A 27852-nucleotide genomic window follows, 5' to 3' on the forward strand; every position below is an offset into this window, starting at 1 on the left:
TAAAAGTTAATGGTTTCAAATGTAATAGCTAGTAGGTCAGTTGTATAAATGCATACTAGATTCTATAATTAAAAAAAAGATTTTGTCCAATTAACTTTAGAAAAAGTAGCTAGTAGTTAATTAAATGTTTCTAGTCACCAGTGCAATCTATGAAATGACTTAGGAGTTACATTTTGGAAACCAAGTATTGGAATAGATTTACTACTGGTCACAATTCGGTTTTCAATATCCTCAACTTGAATTACAACGAATTATAATCAGAGAGTTGGTGTAATCTTACAGCTATTACAAGTTTTCTTTTTAATTAGAAAAAGTCTGTCCAAGCCAGGGAATAAATGTAAAGTGGCTTGCAGTTAGACTGTGTCCTATCAGCTCATCTAGAGGCGGGAGGAATGGGCGGTGCCAGTCAAGGTACTTCCCGCCCTGTGGGTGTGTTCAACGCTAATGGAGGCATTGCATCCACCTGCCAGCGCTTTTTCGAGCAGTCAGAAGCGAATACACTTTAACCAGTAGCACTGGCAGCGTGTTTAGACGAGTTTCAGACAACGAGTTCTTCAAGTTATTTTTTTTATCAGCGAACTGATACATTGGAGTTTCCATAATTTCTCGTAATTAAACTTAAGCTATTCGATATTGATTTGGAGAGACTTTCTTTTCAGATGCGCCTCATGAGCATTGGAACGGGCAGCGGCAAAGACACCGGACTCAGGTGTATCTCTACGTAAAGACCGTCCTGCAACGGCACCCCGGATCTTATACATTTTAAACTTGGGAGACTAGAAACTATTTCTTGGAAATCTGTTGGTTTCTTCGATGACTTTTAAGGTTGGACTTGGACTCAAAGTTATTTCTGGAGAGTTAAGCAAGTAATTATTCATAACGTTATCAGGTAAATATTCATAACGTTAATGTTTTTCATTGCATTGGCACGATTTTATTACTTTAAATTAATATTCGGGGTAGGCTATTCTGTGTAAACTACTGGTGTGTTACAGTGGACATTTGGTTGCCTGAAAATACCCTGACAAAATGGTTCTAATAGGTACTGTAGGCCTTACACAACTTATTAATATGTACATTTGAATTGGACAGAATCAGTCTGGAAAACATACATTATAATTATAATAATTCACTTTTAATTTTGAAAGTTACAGCATTAAATTGACACTTATTTTAAGAAGTTAATTTCACATGTCTTGAATGTCTGTGTGTTTTGTGATAATTGTTGATGTAAACAGGACTTAATGAAATACTTTTGATTTTACGCAAGTTCCTGTGCAATACGCAATTTATTTATTATTACATGCACTCCTGTGATCTCCTACCAGCTTTAGGTTGTTTAGCTTTAACTGACAAATGCATTTTCTAACTTTCCCTCTCAAGGCAACACATTGACGTAAGGGACATATTTTGTCGAATTATATATTTAACTTGAAACCTAGTCCTAGCTTGTCGTTTGGTTCGCGATGTAGAAAGTCTGTCAAAATGGGATAATAATTTAATGTTATACACATGATGCGATCTATTTTTAGAATAGAATGGCTATAGCCCCCAAATTGGAATTGGGCAACTGTTTCATAGGAAATCAGTTCAATATTTAGCTGAATGCACAGACACAAAAAACGAATGTGAAAATAAATGGACATATGTAGGCTACACTAAACTACTCTTGGAATACTACCTGAATTTACAAGCGCGCGAGGGTGAATGAAAAAAGCGCGTTTAAGTAGCGGTCTTTACCGCACTGCGCCCTGTAAATCATGTTCAACATGTGGCAGTTGTCTTTACTCTGGTTATTGCAATAATTCATGTTCGGCAGTCTAAAACATGCAAGCACTAGAACAGAGAAATAGGCATCACTTAACGGTCATGAGCATCCACAATGGCAATGAACCTATGAGGTGGATGTGTTGCGTTGTTTGTTTTTTACACTGTTGATCATTTGACAAGCATGTTGATTCCATTTAGTTTCAGTTATGCTTTAAACAGTGCCGTGCTATTAAAGTGCTATAAATTCATTTCATCAGGATAATAAAAAGGTAGATATTTAATGTGTGCCTTTCGATTGTTTCATCTAATTAATTTTGCTAGGATTTTGCATTATTTGCCAATGGGAAATAATTCGGTTTGGAATTTATTTTTTGGACTTATTTTTGTAGTTAAACTACAAAAATATTTGTAGTTTAACTTTCTTTGCTTATGTGAAAGATTGGACCAATCACTCAGAATAAACAGCTGGCCAGTTAACAAATCACCCTGAAATAGCTGAGGTTTGAACAGCTGGTTATAGGCCTATGAACATCACAGTTCAAGGAGAGCTTGGTCTATGCTCTTACTTCAGCTCTCCTGCTGGTGTTTGTGGTGGAACTGCCCTTTAAACTGTGCACCCTGGCAATGTTATGCAGAGTGGTTAGATGGCCTTCTATGTAAAAGTAATACATTGGGATTTATTTTCTAAACCCAGTGTGAATGGGATACATGTATTCTATAATGCTCCTTATGTGGAACTGCTGCTATATCTGTTGCTTTATTTTAGCTTTATTAAACAATTAGAGTTGCATCTGTCCTGCACTGTTTGAAATGAGACACATTTTTCAAATTTGGGTTTGTGTGTCTCTAGGCAACACCGTACTCTTATTAATCACGCATTATTCTGCTTGCCCCGTTTAACTTGATTTAATTGCTCATTTCTGTTAGGGTGGCTCCTAATACAAAATGTAATTGAAGCATTATTAGCGTTGAAATCAACAATACCCGTGGCAACACATCCGGGGATTCCATTCATCCTCCGTACCGTGTTCTCTATCGTTAAGCTGAGATTTAATCAGTGACAAAATTCTTTCACACCGGATTGTGTTCAGACAAGGTGTATTGTGAGAAAACAAGGTTGAACAGTATATTAGGTGACTACATAATTACAGAGTTGAACATAGAGTTTGTGGTCACGAAAGAGGAATGCGTTTGTCAGGACTAGGAGAGAACAACAATATCTTCCACAACAGGAAGGATGTTCGGAACGTTTTGTCACACATTGAGAAATGTCACACATCAAACATGACTTGTGCCAAATGGAATTGTTTGGAATTGGTTCGATTATCTTCTCTCAAAGGGGTTTCAGATCCAACGGCTTGGGTGTGTTCGCCATACATGACTGATTTCAAATGGTTATAGCTTGGATGTAGAACCTCTCAATAAGAGCTCTGTTTTGACATCTGTACCCAGATGCTGTGTTATAATGCCTACCGCTTTTGGGGGGGGCTGTAGTTTTCAATTGTGTAATTCTTCTTTCCTCCAGTGCTTTGTGATTGTTGTATTCCTGGAGGTTGGTTCACCATGCTGTTGGACGGTCTGTGGACGGTCCACATGCTTCTGGCCCTGGTTGTCGGGGCTCTGTGCAATCACAACATCATCGATCCTCACGCTGCACCCCGAGTCTTCATCTCCTTCAAAGGTAAGAGGCGAACGCCCCCGGCCTAATTCTCCCCGCGAACAAATCCCTACTTGTTTAGTGTTAGTGCTTTCCATGTTGGCGTCTTGAATTCATACTGACCCCCTCTGATATCGTCTTTCCTCCGTGTCGTCATTAAAACAATGGCGCCCAGTTGGCTGTTTTCTGCTGCTCTGTGATGTGCCACCGATTATTTGATGACAGGATGTTACTGGCATTGATAAGTGCTCCAGATTCCGTACGATGATTCAGAATATCAGGTTACACCAGCCCTGTCCCGGTGACCACTGACAAATAATCTGATTCTCATTTCACCCCCCCCCCCCCCCACATCCCGACATGGTAATTCTCAGCAGCTGCTCCCACTTGACTATATTGTACGAATGATAAAAAAAATAAACAGGCCGAAAAAAAGCTTCAGATTGAGGTGAACAAAGACAACATTTTATGTTGAGGACCCTTCTGCCTCTGGTAGCGAATGCGGTGGGAAGCGTGTCCTTGAAACAACAGCCTCACACGATTAGACTGACATGTTTTAATTGACTAGGAATGATCTAAAGGTGGACTGTGATTCATTAAAAAGATGTTGCCTGCAGCATATTAGCATGTCATAATAACACCGTGATGGTCCTAATCAGAACCGGGGGTCCCTACACAGAACAACACGTCTCAGGGCTTTGTTCACTCACTCCAGTGGTCATGTAGATGAGGTGGTTTAGGGCTTTGGGGCGTTATGGGGTTTGGGGGGAGAGAGTATTACTGAGAACAAATTGCCTGGTTCAGCCAAGCAGAGCGCTGTCTGTCCCTAAGGTCTGTCCTCTCAGATCCAGCCTACGATTAGCGTCTCGAGCAGAGCTGAGGGACGGAGCATCGCCTCTGTTTGCTTTGCCTTTCATTTCCCAGAGCTCCTCCACAGCAGCCGTGGACTTGATTATCTGGACTGGCACAGTTCACTATGAACGGCTCCTTCCCTCTTTATTAAAACCGGATTTAACGCATCACTGAGCATGTATTCAGAGCTCAGCAATTTATCTCTGCAAATATTGTTTAGTTATCTACTTTACTATATTAAAGTGTATTGTTTTAACTCCGCTGTAGAAACAACATTGGTCTTCTAATTTTCTTGGTTAAATGTTAAACTTAGAATTGATTTATTGTCCTTCAAAAGCTTTTCCGACATGTAGCATTGAAGTTGGGACCTGCTCTTTACTCGCATGCAAGGCTGTTCTAATGTTCTGCAAAACTGTCTTACTATAGTGCTGTTATATGGTTGATGAAAAGGCAGGAGAACCTGGCTCTCTAGCTTACCTGTTTGTTTTGCTCCCCAGTCAAGATGCATTTCACAGTCTACTGACTCTGCTTTTCTCCAAAGCTCTGGAGAGAGCCTTTCCTCCTTTTAATATTGTGAAATCCACTTAATTGCTTTTCTAGTCTTTTGTAAACCTCACCTTAGCAAAGCAGCAGCACTTTCCACCTTGTGTCATGGTGTTTTAATTTGCCACATCAGTTTCAGGGACCCATACTATATTGACCAGCGATTTTTATTATTATTTTTATGGACTGTTGCCAACTGGCTTTACATTTTATTTTAATAATGGCTTTGACATTGCTACATGAAGGTGCTGTATCAAAGGTGTTGTATCAAATTAAAAGTATCCCATATTAAAAACTTCAAGATGTTACCTGATACTCAATTCTCCCACTATTGTGAGGTTGGTTGCCGGCCAAAAACTGATTAATTCTGTTTCTCCCCAGAAGGGTTAAGGACCATGACCTCTTACACGAGGCTCTCACTTCCCTATTAAAACAGGTCATACCCACGTGGAGAGTAAATCAAGAGCCTCTTAATTGTTTTTTCCCTTGCCTTTTATTTTGCGCTCCACTGAAATGTTTCCCTGGGGAACGCGTTCTGGGATGTCCTGTCTGGTCGGCCCTGCCGACTCAGTGTCCATTAAATGCAGGACCCAGGACCATGCAGCTACTCTTCTGTAAATAAAACTATGAGCGTTAGTCTCAAGATACTCTCTATTGCATTGAAGTTGATGTACTGAATGTGTTTTAGAGCTAAATGTTGTGGCTGTTTATATAAACCACAATATTGATGATGTGGAGCCATCAAATGGACAATGCTCTGTAGCTAAGAGTAGACTTTGGTCAGGCTTATCATTGTCTCTGGCTCTGCTTGATCACAGCCAGGTGAAGGACTTTGATAGTTGTGAAGTCTGCCTCAGTTAGAAGAGCTGATAGGAGTCTGTGTAATCAATGCCTCACAGCTTATTTTAAATGGCCAAGCTAACTTGGGCATAAAGTGGAGTCGCCATAGATAATCAATTGCACTATGGGGGAAGCTCAAAGAAGACTTCTGTCGCCAGCATCCTCAAGAGAGAATGTGTATTTTTATGGAGCTTTCGAACTCTATAACCAACATTCTGTATTTCTATGTTTGTGAGGCATGGAGTGTAAGGGGATTATTTCCGATTTGGTTTTAATGAAGAAATTGAATCTAAGCCAACACATTTTGCCATGCCTTCCACCACTGAAGTAAAAGCCAGTGTATTAGCACACCAAAGGACTGTGTGAGAGAATACAGACCGACAATGTGTCAAATGATAGCCACTGTTTACATGCAAGACTCCTTCTAACTCCATTTAGAGATTAGGATAGATTTATCTACGCAATCGTAAAGATTACCCATGCTGTATCGCAGTTTTAATGGAGAACGACAAATCATTTGGCTGAACAAATCCTGGGCATTGTTCCAGGGATGTGCCTTCATTACTATACATTTGGGTATATATTCCACCCCATTTTAGTGGAAAATCACTTGTAGGCCTGTATAAGTGAAGCCATATTTTCGTGGACCGTATTTCCCCCATATTATTTTCGTTCATGCGTTACGGGTGATCTTTGTCTAAATCCTCGCTTATGGCTCTGCCTTGTGAGATCCTAAACTGAGCATGAACCCTGGTTACTGCTGCGCTGGTAGACACATAACTTACTGTGACTGAATAAATGGTCTAAAATGGCCATTGTTATTGTAAAACCATTGACTTTGCAGTATACTTTTGTTTGTGGAGAAAGTGCGAGCTGGGAATAAAAGCCATTACTGTCGTCCCTGCAGACACAGGCCCTTAGCGTTTGTCTGCTCAGATAAGGAGTCACTGTAAACATTAGTTAAGCATAAACAAAGGCACAGGGTCGAGGAGCCACACCGGCTGTAGATAATGACATGGCGAGGTGAAGGTGATGGGGCCCCTCCCCCAGCCTGCAACCGCCGTCTCCAGAAACCTGCTGTTAGATTATCGAACGCACTGTCAGCCGTATATATTCAAATAGTCGTTTCTAGCTTCCGGTAACTGCAGTGCTTTTTGGAATGCCGACTGTGTATTTATTATGCACCCGCACTTTAGCGGGGGGATCGCTTGTCCCTCTTACCTCGATCCTACGCCATTAGCGGTTACCATTCAGTCCTGTCCGGGCCGATTAGGTTTAGTGACAACCTCTCTGAGTTGACGGACGTTATGATTGGGGCATTCACCCAGTAAACAAATGATCGTGCTGGCAGTGATTCTGATGCTCGCATCGCATGTTTTGCGTTCATGTGTATGGACACGGGTCCTACCATGTACCGGTCAGGGATTCATGTCATCCCCGATGTGAAGAGAACGGAAAAAATGGCGTTCCTCCCCAAATTTGTCGGCGGCCACGTGTCCTTAGTTATCTCCGAGTTGATCGAGCAAAGGATACCATGTCAGACTCCTCCCTCTTACTCGACTCCTTTGTCAGCTCCTCCCTTCAAGCGGACGCCATAGGGTCTGTATACATAAGCTGAACAGGCTACATACAGCAGAGCCGTGTCTGTTTTTACTTTGGGGATGTTCAAGTTCATCCCGTCCTGTTTAATCCTTTCCCCTGGTTGGTTATTGACCTCAGAAACGGCTGTTCTCCACTGTAGTCGCTGGAATTATGGACCGTGTTGGGAATTGGATTACACCCCCATTGGCACACGAGACCTGGTTTGACAGGAAGGAGCCGGAATGTGCTTTGCTGTCACCACCATAGCAGGGCTCCTGATACCAGCGCTAGGTGTTTCAGAGCAGGGGTAACTACACTGTCTGGCCCCCATCTTTCATCCACACTTATCTGCACTCCTCTGGTCCGGACGGTGGTTAGCAGCAGGCTCCTATTTATACTGTCAGGCTCTGTCCTTCTATATGTGGTGCTGCCAGGGTTAGAAACACCTGATCAGGGTAAAGGCCCTGAACTCAGGAACGTCTAGGGCCCTTGAAGTCCAGAAGTAATGCGTCAGAATTGTGGAGTGTTTTCTGGGTTAACGCCTTGGAACCTGAACAATAGAAATGTAATAATCATAATATAAAGCAGCGCAAGTCTTTTCTGCTGCTTTTCTTTTTGGGGGGCGAACAGCTATTTTGTTTTTCTCTTCAGTTGATCTGCATGTGCCACCCTCTCACTGCCTCCTGTAGTCCCTGTTTAAATTACTACAAGATTAAATAGTCCCTGTTTAAATTACTACAAGATTCATACTGAGTACTGTAAATGGAGGTTAATACAGTTTGATCTACTAGTCCATCATCACTAGTTCTGCTGAGGCAGCTTCCAGTACATACCTGTCTCTCCTTGTTGCCTGGATTCCTATGGCAACTTGAGTGCTCAGACACACCTTCACACTGGCTGTTTCGCCAACTCCTAAGGGCCTCAAGAAGTGTTGAAGATATGAAACCAAACCACCGCCGTTGTCGTCTGGCATAGATTAGCACATTTGACTGCATTGTCTATTTACATTTAGCGGGCGTTCTTGGTCCCTGTTTCTGTGGCGGAGAGGTCAAGACTGACAAAGCGTATAAAACCACTACTACTTCGGCCCAGACCTCATTTCCTCCCCACAACAGTTATATTCAGTGAGAAACACTGTGCTCCACTAACAGAGTACTCATCTGTTATGCAGTGGTTAACCAGTTAACAGAGACCGCTGGGTTTGGATTTATGAAACACTCATCAAGAGTCACTTCTGTCAGGAAGGCAAGTCTTACTTGCTGTGTGTGCGTGTGTGCGCATGCATGAATGAGGGAGAGATTTGAACAAGAATGGATGTTCTTTTGGGTGGATTCATTTGTTAAAGAGGTAAATGGAATGCAGACCGTGGGGCATAGAAATATGCCTTCATACTTGTCTCCCCCTACAGCAAAAAACAACAATCTTACAAAGTGGAGGCCCGCAAGCAATAAGGAGATTCAGGAGCTTTCCACAACGATACATTTCCATTGTTTTAAGTCAAATCCATTAACTGCTTTACTGCATGTTATGTTTGTTAGCTAGACAGACAGTTTTATGAGACCGATTCGATACAAATATTAAGATAATTGCTAATATGTCAACATTCCATTTCAACATTCCATTCATTGCAGTCAATCTATAGCCACACACAGGCTGAAGTCAGCTGATGAATGAACTTAGATTTGTCTGCGACGGAAGTACTGCTATTGTGCAATAGAACTCACAACTTTCAGAGAACATTAACACATTATCAGTTTACATGTAACATCATTTATATTCTATTTATTGCAAATATTCCTATATAACCTGTATAAAATGTATTTTGAAATTATATAACAATATTGGAAAGAAAGTAATTTATTTGCTCAATTTCTTTTATAGTGAAGGGGTTAGTTATCAGTTTGTGCAACCATAAAACCTGAAGTCTGTTTCATTCAATTAACCATTCAGCATTAAATGGGTGCAGGGTGCCTGCCATGATACGTTTTTGGGTGGCAATTATGTATAACTGCCTTGTTCAGGGGCAGAAGTATATATCTTGTTTTTTTTCAGCCTAGCAACTGTCGTTACTGGTCGGATTCCCTAATCTCTAGGCTATGTGCCATCTTTCACATGCCTGCAAGTAAATTAAGAAAATGCATCACCTCTGCCATTTGTTTTCCCCCTTCTGGATCTTTGAGGGATTATGACATGCAGAATGTAGTAATTGACATTAATCTGTTAATTGAATGAGACTCCTACAGTGTTGAAGCTCTATGCTGTGAGGTCAGTAGTTTGAGGTATTGTGGACCACAACCCGGGTTAATCCTCCACTATAGTCCACATGACCCACAGGAGGAAGTGGAGGGGTGGGGGGTGGAGGTAGTTGCTGGGAGGCTCGGACACATCCAGTAGCTCCATGGTTTATTGGAGGGGGGGGGGTGGAGGTAGTTGCTGGGAGGCTCGGACACATCCAGTAGCTCCATGGTTTTGTTAATCTGCTGGACCTTCAGAGTGGCTCAAGGGAGGCAGTTTTTTACCCAATGGACGGTATTGATGATACCTGTCTTAACCGGGCCCAGATTCTTTTTTGACATTGATGTTCTCCCCTTGTGAGTTGCGGAGAAAGAGTATTCTCTTTTCAGCTGTTTCCAATATGTAGTCCAGGTTTTTCCTGCCGCTGTACTTAGGCTTGCATGCTGCCCAAATTACAACAGATGCAACAGGTCACCAGGCTGAAGTAAGAAAAACAAAGTAATAATAATAATCTTTTTTTTTGTGCTTCTCAGTCCTCCGGTTTGTCCCAACGGTTCCGGCCCCAGTGAATCTCTGCATGTTGTCCAACCCTGGGTGTGTTAGCTGGGTTTGTGGGGAAGTGGTTCAGCCCAGTGGTCACACTGTCAGTTCATATCTGTATCAGCCAGCCATCCATTCCGTTTTTTATTCCTCTGGCGAATCTGTTCTTTTGATTCATCCTCATATGTCAGTCGTTAAAGGCATCATTGTTTTCCCTGCGACGGTCTGTGACTGTTCATCGTAGGGATGAGTTGTAGAGTCACTGTTAAGTGATCTTGATGGGTGGCTTTTGAGTCTGCATGTGTCTTTCTACTGTGTTGCTATAATGTTAGAAAAAGAGTTAGTGTCAGAATCCACATGGGGATCTTTGTTTGATGCAGATGAAGCGTTTGGAATTTATTTGTGCTGAATGTTAGTGGCCTCAGTATATGCACATCTATGCACATCTGGGCCCATGTGATGAATGGTGCTTTCTGTTTCTGGTGCAATTTCTCATGTGTGTGCGTGTAAATGGATCTGGGGAGGAATTGGACACGCAGGCAGGTCCAATCCCCTCTGTGTTGGCAGGGACCTTGCAGCGGGCAGATTTTCTGGGGAAGGGAAGGTGACAGGGTGTCATCTAAATATAGTCCTCCCCGTCTCGGCCCTTCAGTTTCCTGGTGCTGTACCCTCTCCTCCCCCCTCTCCCCTCCTACCTCCCTTGACAAGGTAACAGCAGTTAATGCAGAGAGGGTAGAGTGGTTGGGATTCTTGGAGTGGCAGTTGCTCTTTACACACACACACGCACACAGTGCGGAGGCGTCTGTCTGTGTGTGTGTGTGTGTGTGTGTGTGTGTGTGTGTGTGTGTGTGTGTGTGTGTGTGTGTGTGTGTGTGTGTGTTTCTGACTATATATCAGAGACAAAAACATCCCCAAACTACGATAAAATCTTACCCGTTCCCTGTTTGAAAAATTGCTTTCTTTTCGGGCAAAAGGGCAAAAGTTTGTTGGTTTTAGGGTTAGGCATAAAGTTAGGTTGAGGTTAGGTTGAGGCTATGGATTAGCGTTAGACATTTGCCTGTGGACATCCGCTGAGCTTGATTGCAATGTAGATGGTCCCTTGAAGGAAATGGCCAGTCGACCTGCACTTTCACTGACATGTTGTTGCAAACGTTTCTTCCTCGCCATGCTGGTAAAAACCCCTCAGAATCATCCAGATGTTATGATTCACTTCTCCCTGCTCACTTACCACAGTGGGTCTGTGCACATTTGTTTTTTATTTTAAAATCAGTTTTATGTTGTTGTTTTTTTTACTGAGAAGTCGAAACAGATTATCAATGAGAAACAGATGAGAAACAGCCCAGATTTTGGTATTGTGAAGATTTCCCTGAGTCTTTTACGGAGGATATGTACATAGATTGTGAAGGGTGAAGGGGTGCGCACGTTGAAGATAAATTATATTTAGACTGTTGTTTCCTTTAATCACAATGGTTGCTATGGTTCTTTACTACTTTTTAATAGATAAAAAGAAGTGCCTCAAGAGGTGAAATCCAAGACCTCTGCAAGCAATGTCAGTTTTCTTTTCTGTAGGAAATGAATGTGATAGAATTAACTACACAATGCCTTACTGTATATAGAAAGGCAGACAAAAAACCTGTGATTAGATTCTTACTTTGTGCAAAAGTACGATACAGAAACTGATTAGCTCTGCTTGGGAACAGGCTTGTCAGGTTAAACTGGATCAGTGATTGTGAAGTGTTTCACACAGTTGCATGGTTTTACCCATCATGATGACTGTGTGATATAATTGGCCCTTACTGGGGGATTTGGTGGCTTTTTCACCAGTGAAAACCGAGCTTTAGTGCTCACTGGATGAGCAGGTCTAGAATCCTGCCTTTGTCCCCATGTATCCGGTACTCCATTCCCAGTTTGAGGTCTGAACTGCAGTGTATTCTTAGACGGGATGCCATGCCTGGGGATGATACGATTAAGGCATCAGGCAGGACCATAATCCAGACTGATTAGAGAATTACCTGTACATGGATGAATCCAATCCAAGGCTGAGCTGAATATCAAAGGCCACTGTAAAAATGAACCCTGGTGAAAGAGTGTTAAAACAGGGTCAGCTGAATATTAGGACAAAGAGAGCACAGGACCGAGGGAGGGGGGACAGGTACGGAAAGGGTCGGATAGAGTTAGGGGGGGGGGGGGGGGGGTGAGGTAAGGGGAGTGACAGACGGGGACGACGACATAAGTGGGGTGAGACGGGTAGGGGGAGGGAGGGGTGGTGAGAGACAGGTAAGGTGAGGGAGGAGAGAGACAGGTAAAGGGGTGAGAGACAGGTGAGATGAGGGAGGAGAGAGACAGGTACGGGGGGAGGGACGGATGAGGGGAGAGATGGGTAAGTGGAGGGGTGACGGGTAAGGGGGAAACGGGTATGATGGGGGTGAGACTGGTAAGAAGAGGAGCAGTGGTGAGAGACAGGTGAGGTGAGGGAGGAGAGACAGGCGAGGTGAGGGAGGAGATGGGTAAGGAGGGGGAAGAGAGAGAGTTACGAGGGGGAAGGGAAAGACAGGTAAGGAGAGGGGGATGGAGGGGTGGTGAGATGTGAGTTAGTGTAGTTGTTAGGGTAGGCCAGTAACTGAATGTTGTTGGTTCGATTCATCAAGATGAAAATTGTTTTGTTCTTAAGCAAGTCCATTTGCTCATGGTCTCTCTGGATGTCTGCTAAATGTAAAAAATCCAATTCAAAATGCCAATTACTGAGAGACTGACTGCAAGAGATTGATTGAAAGAAACTTAGAAAGAGAAACTTAGAGAGATTAGTGCTGTTTGATGTGGCCATGAACCATTCAGGCTAATTTTGTCTGATCGTTTGGATACAGAGAGAAGTTAGTGCTGCTCAAACTCTTATTGCCACGAGGGCTAATGAAGGACTTTCATGAAGGGTAATGGCACTGGAGGCAATGTTAGTGCACTGAGATGAATTGCTTTAATGTGAATTCAATATAAACGTTTGTCCACCGACTGTTCAAATCTCCCTTCTCGTTAGGTGTTTGTTTCTTTAGACTTTCATGGTTTCTACCTCTGTACATTTTGAGGTGTAATTCTCAAAATGTCAAATGGCTTACCCCATACTCCATCAGTAACAAACAGAATGTGTCTAACCAAGCACGCACGCGCGCACACGCACGCGCGCAGTATATATACGCAACTCCTTTCCCCCAAGAGGTCAGCTATGTGGGAATTCCTCAGTAGGGTCTTGCCAGAGAGGCTGAGGTCCATGGGCGCTTTCCCCCTATGATCATTCAGCTCACCATCATTTCTCACCCTTCTGTCAGTCTGAGATGATGTTACCCAGGTCTGCTTTCTGGGAGGAGACTGGCAGCACCACACCGTGCAGTTGCAGAGCTGATTTATGGCCACGTTTAGACCTGAACCGAATGGGCCCGACTGATGGGCAGTCTTGGCCAGACACTGCTGCTGCCTGGCTGCTCATAGAGCCTGTCTATAGTTGTGGGCATTTAACCTGATGTGTCATTGTTATCTGCCGACGCTCTCATCCAGAGAGACTTGGTGCCTTTATTTTAAAAGGACTGATGGGAACGAATACTCAACCCTGTTATGGTTTTCACTGAATAAACTCGCCGTCGGAAAAGTAAATATTATTATTTTTTTATCCAAAAAGAATTTGCTAGAGATAGATCTCAATCTTTGTTAGAGGTAGATCTCTTTTCTGACACTTTTTTTTAATAGATGAAATTGCCACCAGCGTTTCACCCATTCTCTATCAGGTCTCTCCGAACCTCCTTTAAGCTGGTGTCATAAATCCTTTGGGTCAGGGGAAGTGAAGCCCCTCTGCTGTGTGTGTGTGTGTATGAGGACTAGACCTGAAGGGCACTCTGGCACAATAGGATGCATGTTGCTTTGATGCTTTTATTTCGCAATGTTTTGAAATGCTGATTTTGACTTCTCCCCGTTGCGGCCTGTTGCTTGTCGGCAGAGTAGGTGTTAATTGTTATGTGAGGAGATGGACTCTGATCCTCTTCCATTGATGCAGGGCCGGGCAGCTCTTTACCCCCTCCGGTTTGGTTTTTGTTTGTGGCCCATCTTTTCAAACAGCCCCCCACGGCGTTGCCTCCTCTGAGGTGGGTGGGGGGGGGGGGACCCCGGCATGCATTCACTTTGTTGTTGTTGTGGGTCTTTGGTGTTGCCCACACACTCGTCCCCTTGTGAAGGTCCTGCAGGCCTCTCCAGCCACAGGGGCGTTTGTGTGGGCCTGCCTCCCATTCACCGAAGTTCATTCACATTCCGGGAGACCCGGGGGTGGGTGTCAAGCTGGCATCGTGCCTTCTCGTACGTGAATGCCCTGCACAGCATCCCGAACGCCCCTCTCTGTGCCGCATAAACCTTATGTAGGCCGGCTCCCCGGAGGACCGCTTTGGACATGCAAAGGGAAGACAGCTGTTTTGAATATGGGTGAAAAATGAAGGCTGTGGGTGGATGTGAGGGTTCTGGGGGTCAGAGGAGCTCAGGGGTTTGTATATCTGCCCTCCCCTGCTGGCTTCTTGACATACGGAGCCCTCTTTTATAATCCCAAATACTGTATCCATGGATATGGGGTTAAAGGTCATTCTGCTTAATGCTGTGACCTAGTGCCATACTTAGTGTTATTTATTCTAGCTATCGAGTTCTGTCTATTATCTTAATGCCTATTCTATCAAGAGTTCATTAGGCGATGATGTCAACTGAAATAGTATGTAGATACGTTTCCAGCTCTGTGATAGGCAGAGCCCATGTGGAGCACCTTGCCTTGCCAAAATATTTGCTCTAACTTTGGGCTAGCTAGCTTGAGCCTGCCAATGAACTGATGTTTTATTTCAAACGGATATAGTCGACCACAGTCACATGGGTTATGAAACCAACCCTAAGGATGGCTCTATGTTCTGGTCATTGTTTTCAGGCAGGTTGCCAGCCAGGCATCAAGCTAAAGCTAATGGAAGCTGTCCCAGCTTCAACACAGTGAAGGCCGACAATATAAGTTCACCTATTTAGAATTAGTTTTAATGCCTGATGCAAATCTGGTGTCATGTCTTGTTGATCTCAGTGAAACGATCACAACGTGAAATGGCCCCGTTTAGAATTGACGAGTTCAGGTGCACCCCAAACCTCAGATCAACAAGAAAGAACTTCCCATTGTTTTACAAATGTAGAATCTCGGGGGAGTTTACAACGTTAAGTCTCTGACTTTGTGACTTTGCTGATTGTTTCCTCTGATTTGCCCCCTGAATAGGGCTTAATGAATACGTTATTGCCACTTGTAAGCATATTTAATTCTCCCCCTAGAGTCGTCCCGTGGCGTTTCCCAGAGTATCACGACAGCCTCTTTTGCATTTCCTTTCTGCGGGAAGACAAACGAACCCAGAGTCTGAGAAGAACATCTCACTGAAAGTAGGGGGGGGGGGGGTGCAAGGGTAGTGGGGGGGGTGAGAGAGAGAAAAGGATACTTTTCCTCAGACAGGCTTTGCTTCAGTCAGACTGACACAGACTGACTCTTGGGCTGCAGTGGAGATCACATTTCAACCACAGTTGTCCTCTTCCACTTCCAGTTTTGACATGTTTATGTTGTATCTTCCAGGATATAACTACAGAGTAAGAGTGAAGTGAGAGATGGAGAGACTAAGTGTGAAGAGTGGAGGAGGATGAAGATGAAGTGAATGTGCTGTTTGGGGAAAGAGCTTTAGGAGTTCTGTGAGGGGAATCAGCTGGAACCTGTGTGACTGGATATGTAGCCTCCTGGTCTACAGTGTGACTGGATATGTAGCCTCCTGGTCTACAGTGTGACTGGATATGTAGCCTCCTGGTCTACAGTGTGACTGGATACGTAGCCTCCTGGTCTACAGTGTGACTGGATACGTAGCCTCCTGGTCTACAGTGTGACTGGTTTACAACAGGACACAGTGAGAGTTAGCCCATGCTAGTGTGAAATAATTCACGACAATTATTAATTCATTAATTAATTCATCTTCTTCCGCTTATCCGGGGCCGGGTCGCGGGGGCAGCAGTCTAAGCAGGGATGCCCAGACTTCCCTCTCCCTAGACACTTCCTCTAGCTCTTCCGGGGGGACACCGAGGCGTTCCCAGGCCAGCCGGGAGACATAGTCCCTCCAGCTTGTCCTAGGTCTTCCCCGGGGTCTCCTACCGGTGGGACGGGCCTGGAACACCTTCCCAGGAAGGCGTTCAGGAGGCATCCGGAACAGATGCCCAAGCCACCTCAGCTGACCCCTCTCGATGTGGAGGAGCAGCGGCTCTACTCTGAGCTCCTCCCGGGTGACCGAGCTTCTCACCCTATCTCTAAGGGATCGCCAAGCCACCCTGCGGAGAAAGCTCATTTCGGCCGCCTGTATCCGGGTTCTTGTCCTTTCGGTCACCACCCAAAGCTCATGACCATAGGTGGCAATTCACGCCAATTAATAGTTTGAAATAAGCCTTTTATCAGCTAAAGTGATTCCACGCGACTGCAATGAACGACCGTGGACTGTTTTAAGGCACCTCCTGCCTTTCTGTGGCAGGGATGGAGGACATCAGCCTCCGAGGTTCCTCTCCGTTGCAACCCTGACTAAGCCTTGTCTTTAAAGTGGGACCTGCCTGCCCCCTCAGCAGAAATAAGGCAGAGTCGGTGGGTCTCATTAGACTCACCTTGGTTGTTGGGCCCTAATGAGACCCACCAACCGGGGGATATTTTATGCGGTGAGCCAGAAGATCAGTGGTGCATAAGCGCCTCGTCCTGTTGTTCGACGTGGAAGCGGCATTGAGTAAATGTAATTGATCGTGACTAATTAGCAGAGCAGAGACGCAGCGGTTTTAATGACACACTGGGGGGGGGGGGGGTGGAAGCGCTCTGGAATTAACTCTTCAACCTCCCTTGTGACACGGCTACAAGCTCATGATGACGCTCGCTGTCCATGTGTTGGGGTGCGTGTGTTGGGGTGTGTGAGTGTGTGCACGTTTGTATGAGTGTGTAGCTGGAACTGCTGTAGAGTGGAAACCAAAATTCAGATTATTGAATTTACAGAATTTTCCAGTCCAGCGTTTATGCCCGAAAGCATTTCCTAAAAGGTTTTGGTGGGAGGACAAGTTTTATATCAATGTTGGCTCTAGAGGACGTTTTAATAGAGAGATGGTTTTTGGCAGCTGTGTCGTGACCTCGAGGAGTCAGAAGTGACTTTATGGTTCCACTTGTTATGATTGATGTGGTTTTATTAGGAAAGAGAAAGGGTGTGTTGTGGTGGATGCCAAAGTTAAGCAGAGGTTTCAGCCCAGTGGTTTAAATGTCATGAATGCATTACCAGTTATACATTTTTACCTACAGTTATTACATTGGGACCTGCTATTTGTATTACTGTAGAAAACTGAGTAAGTTAATGTACGGTAATACTACTGCTCTCTGTGGCTTTCATGACCTTTCATATACAGGTTGATGTTTTTCTATTAACATTTGAGTTGTGGTATAATAAAATGGTCAATGATGATGGGGCCCTGTCATGATGATGGGGCCCTGTTTTTTTTCAAAATGTTTGTCTTTGTCTCTAAAGGCTTATTCAGTAAACCAACAGCTAAGTGTTTTCGTTTGTCGATGTCCTTTGGATCATGTTTCGAGTTGTCACTGTCTTCTGTTTAATAGAATCCAAATCCTTCCTAACCATCCATGGATTTTTTTTATTTTTATCAAAGAATGCCACAATGTACTTTTCAGGTCATGACTTTCAGACAACAGCTACTCGTTTTATGTTTTCTTTCACATCTCTTTATTCATATACCATCATGTTGATTGCAGAATTACAGTTACTGGAGTCTTTCACAAATCTGGTTCACCACAATCTATTTGTATCCGCTGAACAACAAAGTCTGTGCTCTTATCTCTTTAACACGATGCAACCATCCTTGTTTACGGAATGCTTCTCTTTGTGCAACTTCGCAGTGTTTGGTTTGTGTAATGGGAGTATACAGGAGAGCATGTCTGATACGCATGAATGATGAGTTTCACAGTAACTGAAACTGTAGTTGTCACTTCATTCTTGAGGGGCTTGTGAGGGAATAAAAATTCCAGAGGCCCATGGCGTTGTTCGTCGTCTGTACTGAAGGCTTTTCAAAGGTAATGTATCAATGTCAACACGGTGTACTTTTAAGTGGAGGGATAATCCAGCTTGTTCTCGTTCTATTTTCCTCCAGCTTTACTGTAAAATCCGCCTGCCTGCTTGATGAAAAAAAATGGGTTTGCCTCTGTCAGAACAATTGCTTTCATGTGTTATTACAATTGAAAATATGATGTTCCCACGTACGGAAATGTACTGTGCGTTAATTGATGAATTCCATAAAAGAGCGTTCTAATAAAAACATTCTTTCCACACAGCAGCTCTTCCACATCCTGTGATACTTGAGACCATGTGGGGTTAAATCATAAAACACCTGACAAATTGGAGTTAGTACATGGTAATGGTTCATGTACTACAGTTACATTCACATCCCTGAACCCAAGTATTTCCTCTTAAGTGTACTTTCTCTGGCACTGATTTTAGTCAGATCTAAGACGGATATTCTTATTTCTCTCTGAATATTCTGCGGAGAAGAAAGTTGATTACCTTCTATCATACATAAGGCTTTCACAGGAACTGCGTTCTGACTTGTCTTGCTTAATTGCTAATGGTGGTAGGATGAGGGACAGGCAGATTTTCGAGGAAAACATCTTGATGTCGTTTGCAGCTGGTGAACGTCTCGGCCGTAGCAGAGAAGTAAAGCTGGCGAGCAAAAGCAAACGATGGGCCAAGAATCATATCTGTGTTCCCAGAGGAACATATTACTTAGATTGCAATAAGTGAGAGGTGCCTCCTTTATCATGATATACACGTTTAGCTGCGATCCTCCCTGGAGCTCCTGTGATATCTGTTTTGGCCAGATATTGGCCCTTTGCGGAAAGGAGTGGAGCTGTGTTGGCAGCCATCCGTTAACGAGATGGAAATGCCCAGCAGATCTTTATTGCAGCTGAATATCTCTGGGTTTTACCTCAGCCTGCGCTCACATGCTGAGACCAGCTGAAAATCTGTGTATTAAAGGGAATAAAGAGAATCTTGTTTCCCCCAAAAAAAGACAGTGACAAGAGAACAATTTGGCCGCTGTTGTAACCACACACACTTAAAAGGGTTTTGTGTTCGTCTGCTAAGTCATGCTACAGAGTCTCCCAGGACTCCCAGTTCCCTCCCTGTGTCACGTTCAGCTCCCACCGTCGCATTCTGCCTCCTCTTCCCTGGCACATTGTGAGCTCCTCATTGATGCTGGCTGGTTTCAGTCATGGATGTGTAACCAGCACACTGCAGACATTACATTTATGTAACTTATTTACGGAATTACAATTTAGATGTTCAAATGACTTGTATACCTCTGGTGATGTTGTTCTCATGTACTGTAAGTGAATTGTAAGGAGACTCATAGAATTGCCCTGTGATTAATGTTACTTTTAGAGACACGCCTGTCAGTATGTCTTTCCTAGTGTAAACCGTGCCAACAATAACATGCCATATAAATTGCTTTCACACTGGGTTTGGGTTTTGTTCCGTTTGGCACAGTGTGAGGAATCCATTAATCTCTTTCCTCAAAAAGGGGACCCTCTCTTTCCACGGTTTCATGCCCAGTTGATGGTTAATTGCTAAGACCTTGGATGGCCACAAAGGAGTGTGAGAAAGTGGGGAGGTACTTCTGTTCTGGAGCGTGCTGGGCTTTTCCACGGGGCCAGGCCTGACGGATATCTCAGTTCCGCTGAGCTGTTTGGGTGCATCAAAGCATAACACTGCAGCCTCAGCAGAAGAGGGAACGCTGTGATAACCCCAATTATAGACCAACCAAAAGAAGTTAGTTGCTGGCTTTTGTGGCATTTGTCCCTTTACCCCTCTTCCTCCCACGCGCCTTTTCAATTTGACTTCTTCAATATGACCCTCTGTCGTCATTCATTTGTCTATTCTCCATGAATGCCCAAACAGACCCTCTCTGAGGCCAGGTGTCAGGTCTTTTTTATGATTTGCAATGATAGAGTACCTGCTCATTGAGGTAGCTTTTGGTCCCATTGGCTCCCCAGTCAAGGTATTCCCTTACTTGCCTGTAGGAGTTCACTGAGGAGACCCGCCTCCTGCCAAAGCTCCTCCAGAGGTGGGCTATGAGGTCCTGGGATAAGATTTCCATCAGTTTTGACTGCAGAGACTGGCAGGTCAATCACATCTCACTGAATGTTTTGTCTGAAAGGAAGCAAAGGTTTGAGCTGTCTCTGCTGGAAGACGGGAGTTTTTTCTGCTCGTTGACTATGTAGACACTCTCGGGCCTCTGGCCCTGGTTTGATCCTATGTGGGGTTAATGCTAAGGCAGATGTACACTGATAAGTCTGTCCGGAGACGCAGAGCGAATGGAGTAGATGACCAGTATGCTAGCTGGTTTTGGACAGGTCAAACGTGTGATGGACTCATTATAATTTTTGTGTTCCTCACATATTTATTACCAATAAAGATACATTTTATGTAACTATGAGCCTACTCAACCCCTGCTGCATTCTATTGTATGGGCACTCCCAAAAATGGTAAATGAATGGAAATGAGTGAGCCTTGCCATAGATGTGCAGGAGGAGCCCTGCTGTGAGTTTCTAATGTTTGGGGTCATTTCGAGGCTATCGTAAACTGGGGATAAGGTCTGCGTGTCACACTGAGCGAGATGCCAGTTCAGCGCTCGGGATAATCAAAGGACGTCAGAGAGATGTGCGTTTAGCGCTCTTTGACTGGAAGAAGTAGTAGTAATGGATAAGACGCTGATAGCAGGGGATCCCTACTCTCTCTGTGGTAAGTGTGCATGTTCCAACCGGAGAGATGGATGGAGCTTCTGCAGCCAGATTGAGTGAGTGCTCTGCCACAGAAAGCAGCCGCAGCCCTGCCAGTGAACTCTAAGTGCACTTAGTGGCGGTGAGGATTGGAGACGGCTTGTGAGAGATCCCAAGCTCGGCCCATTAGCTCAGATAAACCCAGCAGGAATTGAGGAGCTCAGATCAATTAGTCTCTATGGGGAGAATTTGGCTGTACCTCTGTGCCAATGGAAGCTTATGGGTTTATAGGTCTACACTCTTAATTCAACATTTTCAGCAAGGTATCATATGGAATTGTTTTGAGATGATTGCACTATGATTAATTTTGCGGTTTTAATTTGAGTTTTAGGAATAAATATCTCTAATTTAGTAAATATCTATATCAATCAATAAATCAATCAAATTTATTTATAAAGCCCTTTTTACAACAGCAGTTGTCAAAGTGCTTTTACAGAGACACCCAGCCTAAAACCCCAAGGAGCAAACAGTAGTGTAGAATTATAATTTAGTTAAGTAAATAATATTTAATATTATTATTAATTAATATTATTATTAATATTTAATAATATAGTATAAATAATATTTATATTATTTATACTATTTAAGTGCATGAAATAGGCCTTTACCAGTATGGCACATCGCAATGCATTGATAAAAAAAAAAAAAAGACATTTGTTTTCAAGTTATTTGACCGCTTCACTATTTGCATTGTTCTGCCACTAATTGGATCTCAGACAAGTTGTTCATGATTACAGCGTGCTACTTAACGACGGCTCATTGAAGCTGGTATCGAGCAAAACGTGTGACCTCGGGATGTTCCTGAGTCCACGGAGTCTGCAGTGCCAGATCAATCGATAACAGTTGGGAGGGCCCACGTTTTTCATACTTTCCTGTACTGTTTGCCTGTGGATGTAAAATGGCCACTAAGATGGAGTGCTGATGCAGAGAGTGATTCCTTTACTGAGCCTGATTCAGAGGTCGTGACTCTGATTCCGGTGCTGCTGGAGGGAGTTATTTTTTTGGAGCAGCGTAGATGTTTTCTCTGACCTTAACAGGCTTTTCTTCCCGTTCTCTGTGGCAGTGAATCGTTTCTCACAATCTGGAACTTCTGTTGCAGCCGCGCCAGTTTCATAGTTTCGTTGTTATTTTATCTCTCATAAGGAGCGATTCAGTTGATGCTCATTCTTTTCCTGAGTTTAGTCACTCCCCGTCACATAAAATTCCCATAAAAGGGGTTATTTCAGAGCATTCTGCTTGATTAAGAGTGTTGAGCATAATGTTGGGGTACCACAACGAGTGAAAAGGAAGATCCAGTGCTCCTGCCAACATCACTGTATGAAGGGACAGTGGCCTTTTGTTTGCCCTTCTCATTCATGTCCAATGCCATTATCATCTGAGGCTGGCCAGACTGGCTATGTCCCTGTATTGGCACTAGAATAGTCGAGAGAATGACCTCTCTTTTATACCCGGGGGTCAAGTGTAGGTGGGTCAGATGTTCTGTAGGATTTGACTACCATTCTGATCAACGACTCCATATTTGCACCAGTGGCAATACCTAGTTGTCCATGTGGCGGTCTCTCATCTCCCTCGACTTATTCCCCCTGTTTGCCCAGGGCCAAAAATCATTAATAGAACTGCCTCAGGAGGTTTCTGTCTCTGGTTTGGCTGATTGATCAATGTTGAAAGGGGACCCCTTAAGTTACTGTGCAATGATTGACATTTTGGTTTTCGTCTATCAAGGTCACGCAGCCAGCCTGTCGGAGCCGTAGGCCAATCAAGTGATAAGTAAAATTGAAGGCTGGTTTTGTTGCTTAAGATTGTCTAGTACCAGAGGGATGTGGAGTGTCTGCAGCCAATCAGACAAGGATTTAGTGCTATGAACTGGACAGAACCAGCCCGAGAGGGAAGTGGAACTGGAGAATGACTTTCTCTGCTGCTGGCATTTTTGCCCCCGACAAATGTTCTGCAGCTGCAGGATGTGTTTAATCTGCCATAGGTGTGACAGATGAGGTAGTTTATATAGAGCTCTATGTGGTATATCCAGTCAGTATGTTTAGATCCTACTCCCAAAAGTATGTGTTATGTTTAGTCATCTGAGTTGTGAAATATGTAAACATTATTGTACATGTATCGAGGTGTGGGGGGAGGGGGGGACTAGCAACTAAAGCATATCATAGCTAAAGCAGCTTGCCTCTACCGTTATTTTGGAAATGTATGTAAAAGTAAGGAAATGTATCTGAGAGCTCCTGATGAGGACCTGTTGGCCTGTGAGGACTGTGATGAAATGTAAGAGCGACCACATGACCTTATTTACGATAATATCCCAGTTTTCCTGAGCCATGGGACACTTGGCTGTGGTTGGCTGGCTCGACTCCCTGAGAGGAGATTTGGGGGGGGGGTGTTTGAGGTAAGGGAACGAGGGATACTTCAACTTTCTTGCTGGCTGAGATCCTACCACTCAGGCTGGCTAAACACCTTCTACCTTGGGGAACCGACCTGACATGCAAGTTGCCTCATTCACACGCTACTTGCTTTACTAAGTCTCTGACCTTATTCTGGATTTTGATGCTGTCATTTGTCACATTTACAACACTGCTCTCTCAGCTCTGCCCTTTCATTGAGCTCTGAGTGGGGTTGATCACGAATGGTGGGGTTGATTTGGATATCAGCAGGTATTTGCGTGTATGTCGGAGAGGAAGAGTTGAAGTCCGAGGAAGCACTTCCCATCTCCTGTCCTTTAATTGTCCTGTTAGCTAGAGGGAGATTACCAGTGACTCAGTGGGAGATCTAAACCGGCTTGTCAAACTCCCTGAACTGGCTTCCATTGCTCTATCCTGAAACCAGCACCTCACTTGGCCCAGGAATAGATCAGAAATATTAAGCTCCGGAGACTGCAGTGATATGTACAATCTGTGACACCACGGTTAATGTCTGGTTAACATGTACCAAAACCTATTACAGTTATCCTTTCAGAGAATAAGACCAGTTGTCATTTTGGGGAATTATTATTATGAGTGTTGTAACCTACTGACCAGTATGTAGAAGGACAAGAGCTTTGACACAGAACTGGAAAGTGAACAGACAGGCTTACGGGCCAAATGATAAGCTGGTGTCTTAAGAGAGCCTATTATCTTGTTCTGGCTCCCAAAGCAGATCAGCCAGCCAAGCCTGGGAAGGCCCTTTAAAACAGCCGGGCAGACCTCTATGACCTGGTCCAAGAAACCTCTGCTTGCTGTCCCTGGGCCGGGAGCTGGGTGGGGCAGTGTGTGCCTGGCAGTGTTGGGCTGGGTGGGGCAGTGTGTGCCTGGCAGTGTTGGGCTGGGTGTGGCAGTGTATGTCTGGTAGTGTTGGGCTAGGTGGGGCAGTGTGTGTCTGGCAGTGTTGGATGGAGCGATGTGTGCCTGACCGTGTTGGGCTGGAGGAGTTAACCCGATGACCTCTAATTCCTATTGGAGCGTGTGTTTGGGATGGCCACTTCAACTCCGTCCTCACTGAGGGGCCAAGAGAGGCGGCAGCGGACAAAACACCCTGCTGTTTGCGAATGGGCTAACCCCTTTTATTTCGGATGAGCACCTTCTCAAAGGGGAAAGAAAACGATGAGGCAACATGCGTGATCCCGCTGTCATAAGCGTGGGAAAACAGCCGCTTCGACTCCTAATCCTGCTTCCTGCCCTTCCGGCCTGGGAAACGGGGCACCTGCCCGGGGACTTTGCCACGCCCGGGAAATCTGACCGGGCAACTCCCCCCCCACCCCCACCCTGCCTTCCACCCCACCAGCCAACACTCCGCTTCCCCTGACCACGTCACATGCAGCTCATGAACACTGCTGAGGGTGGTGTACAAATGGGCATGGGGCTCTGATAAGGCAGCATCCTGCCTCGACCCTATAAACAGAAACACTCCGGCAAACGCTGTCCCCTCACGCGACCTCCCACCCGCGGGCCTGGAAGATAAGCGCTGATAAGTGCTTTGGAAGCTGAGGCCGGGGCCGATGTGAAGCAGCAGCAGGTGGCTAGTGTCTGGTGCCAGGAAGAGCCCATCAACATGGCCTCAGTCCCATTCTGTCTGCTCTTCCTGTCCTTCACAGGATGAGGATGAACAATAATGCCCTCCCACACTGTGACCCCACACTGTTCAACAACTATGGAGCTTTACATTTAGCGGTGATCATTTTGGGTCACATTAGGCCACCATAGTGTATCTTCTGGTTTTAAATCCTCTGCAGACATGTCAGGATACTCCTGCACACTTAGGAGGGAGATGTGTACTGTTTTCTGAAAGCAGTCGTCCCAAGCTCTGCGTGTTGTCCGCGTCCTCTGACTCCATTGAAATCCCTTAAAAGGGGAAAGCAGAGGGCACGGACATCCTCTATTCATTAGAGCTCCAAGTACTTGCTGGATTAGCCGCCCTGCACTCTGGAACTTTCCGGGAGTTTCCAACCAACAAACCTGTTATTTCCGTTTAGATGTCTTCCACTTGTAGTTTTCCTTTGGTATGGTATGCATTGAAGATGATATCTATGACTTACGTCGTAACACTCACTATGTATTCATTTAATGGTTTTCATAAAGTTACATGTAGTTTGGTGGAAATAAAAGGCTTTATTGACTTCTGTCGTTTCAGGTGCCAGAGTTTGATGGTGCCTTTTGATATTTACACCCTAGTTTGATTAAGTGCTTTTGAAAACCCTGTTTCTAAAAGAACAGATCTTTTCAACTTCGTTCTGTCATGTTGCTGAGACGAGCTGGTTTAGGTTGATATTAGTGAGACCAAAGGAAAGAATACTATTTGATTTGTGTTTTTTTCTTCAGCCATCGTTGCCTCTTGGTTATTACTGCCATTAATCATTGGTCTACCGTCTTAATATAAGTTGACCAGAGAACTCTGTGTTGTACGGTTAAAGTGTGGTTAGGATATTATACATGGTTTCTGTAGTCTTTACATTATAGTTGTGTTTTCCTACTACGTCTCTTGGCTTTCGAGGTGCCAGACGAGGATGTATTCAGGAAACTGAACGATATGCTCATAAATATGGCCCGACACACATATATGCATGTGATTCACGGTTTCCCAGGGCGAAGTAATTCATAGTCGTACATTGTACATACTGTATTGTCTTCCAGCGAGTGGGGTTCTATGTCTGGGGAGCGTTTTAGAGTGATGCCAGGGGTCATGACCCTGGGCTTATTGAAACATGGAGATTTTTTCTTTTTTAATGCTTTTTCTTTCCTCACTGGAATTCTGTTCAGGCTGTCTGTAATGTCACTTCGCCTCGGGACAATCATGTTTTCCTGGTACTTATCTGGTGGAAGATGTCTGTCCCTGAGCTAATCCTAGATTGTATCGGAGCATAGTCGGCGTTTGCTGACCCCTGCTGACCTTTCACCTGTCTGTCACGAGACTCGATGCCAGACCACGCTCTACACCTCTGATCAGCACTCAAGCACTGAGACAGACAGACACACAAGCCGTTTCATCTCCTCTCCGAGCACTAAAATGCGCTGAAGTAGATTTCCAACGCCTGTGTGTGCGCGTGTGTGTGCGCGTGTGTGTGCGCGTGTGTGTGCGCGTGTGTGTGCGCGTGTGTGTGCGCGTGTGTGTGCGCGTGTGTGTGCGCGTGTGTGTGCGCGTGTGTGTGTGCGCGCGTGTGTGTGCGCGCGTGTGCGCGCGTGTGCGCGTGTGTGTGTGCGTGTAATAATCTGGTTTACATTGACTTACAATCTGCGGCGCTATAGAGATGGAGAACTGGATCCAGTATGTGCTGTTTCGCAGCAGGCCGCGGTGTAGACACAGTGATCGGGTCACAGTGGGAGGTGGGGCTGATGTGGGGGGGGGTTGTGCGGGATAAGAGAAGGGCTGAGATTTGTCACTGTCGGGACGACATGTTCATCATACGCACAGTCGCTCAGAGTTGTATTCTTGCAGATGTGTGTAATTTACATCGAGCCTCCCCAAGGAGAATCACCTTCCCTCTCTTCCTTTTTCTCCTTCTTATTTTATCCCTCTCCTGCTTTTTCTAGTACCACAACCCTCGAACAAGTCTGGCAATTCCTCCCCATCTCTGGTCGTTTCCATAACTCTACTTTGGAGCGATATGAATTATTCAAAAGAGGTTAGCGCTTCCTTAGAAAGCCGTCGCCACCTCCCCTACTTGTTGTCAACCCGATACCGAAACGTCTGCGGCTTCCACATGCAGGCCGGGCATGGAGACCATTGTAGGTCTCCTCCCCCCTCACAGACCCAGACGTGGCTCCTCAGCCAGCCTGTCTCTCCTCGGGGGCCGGCAGCAGTGGATGAGAGGGGCTCATAGGTGACGGGAGACAGGAGGCCCTCTGTGATAAGGGCCATCCCCGCATGACTGCCCACCAGAGCGGACAGTGAATGCAAATTGGTGCCATTAGCTTAGAGGGGCTGGGGGGGTGGGGGTGCATGAGCAGGTCCTAATTATAGAGAGGGCGAGCCTCGGGGTCAGAGTGGCGATAACAAGGCAACAGCATCGAGGCGACGGCAACCACAGGCGTAAGAGGCGCCGAGTGACAGGAGCGTGACAACACAGCTTCCACACGCTATGGAGTCGAGGCGGTACACTAATGACCTTCCTCTCGCACGCGAGAACTAACGCGTTGGTTTGAGACGGCATTCTGGAGCAGTGCCGGTTCACACCTTTTTTCATAGCAAGGGAGGTTACCACGAGGGAGGACAGACCACATGCCATGAATGCCTGGGCAGGAACGCTGCGTTGCGGGCCAGTGTGTGAGAGGAGGGGGGGGGGATGAGTCACCACAACAAAGACACCTGAGGATTTGCCCTGGTTGGTTATATACAGTAGTGTGCAAAAGTCTGAGGCAGCTCATAGTCCAACTAAAGCCTTTCATTTGGGTAGTAAGTGTTTGCTTAGTTATTTTAGTAACAAATTAACATTTGCTACCCAAATAAGAGGAAACCGTAATGGTATGGT

General features: G+C 44.9%; 1 protein-coding gene across 4 annotated transcripts in view; it reads left to right on the plus strand.

The window, feature by feature from the left end:
• Positions 1-458: 458 nt before the first annotated feature.
• sema3fb (sema domain, immunoglobulin domain (Ig), short basic domain, secreted, (semaphorin) 3Fb) overlaps positions 459-27852 on the plus strand; it is a 56145-nt gene continuing 28751 nt past the window's right edge. For all 4 annotated transcript variants that reach the window (XM_010882038.3, XM_010882039.3, XM_010882040.3 and 1 more), the window contains exons 1-2: positions 459-889; positions 3296-3451. In XM_010882038.3, the coding sequence (XP_010880340.1) occupies positions 3334-3451 (118 nt within the window). In that variant the 5' untranslated portion in view covers positions 459-889; positions 3296-3333. The remainder of the gene's footprint in view (positions 890-3295; positions 3452-27852) is intronic.

Source organism: Esox lucius, chromosome 17, assembly GCF_011004845.1.
Source record: "Esox lucius isolate fEsoLuc1 chromosome 17, fEsoLuc1.pri, whole genome shotgun sequence".
NCBI lineage: Eukaryota > Metazoa > Chordata > Actinopteri > Esociformes > Esocidae > Esox > Esox lucius.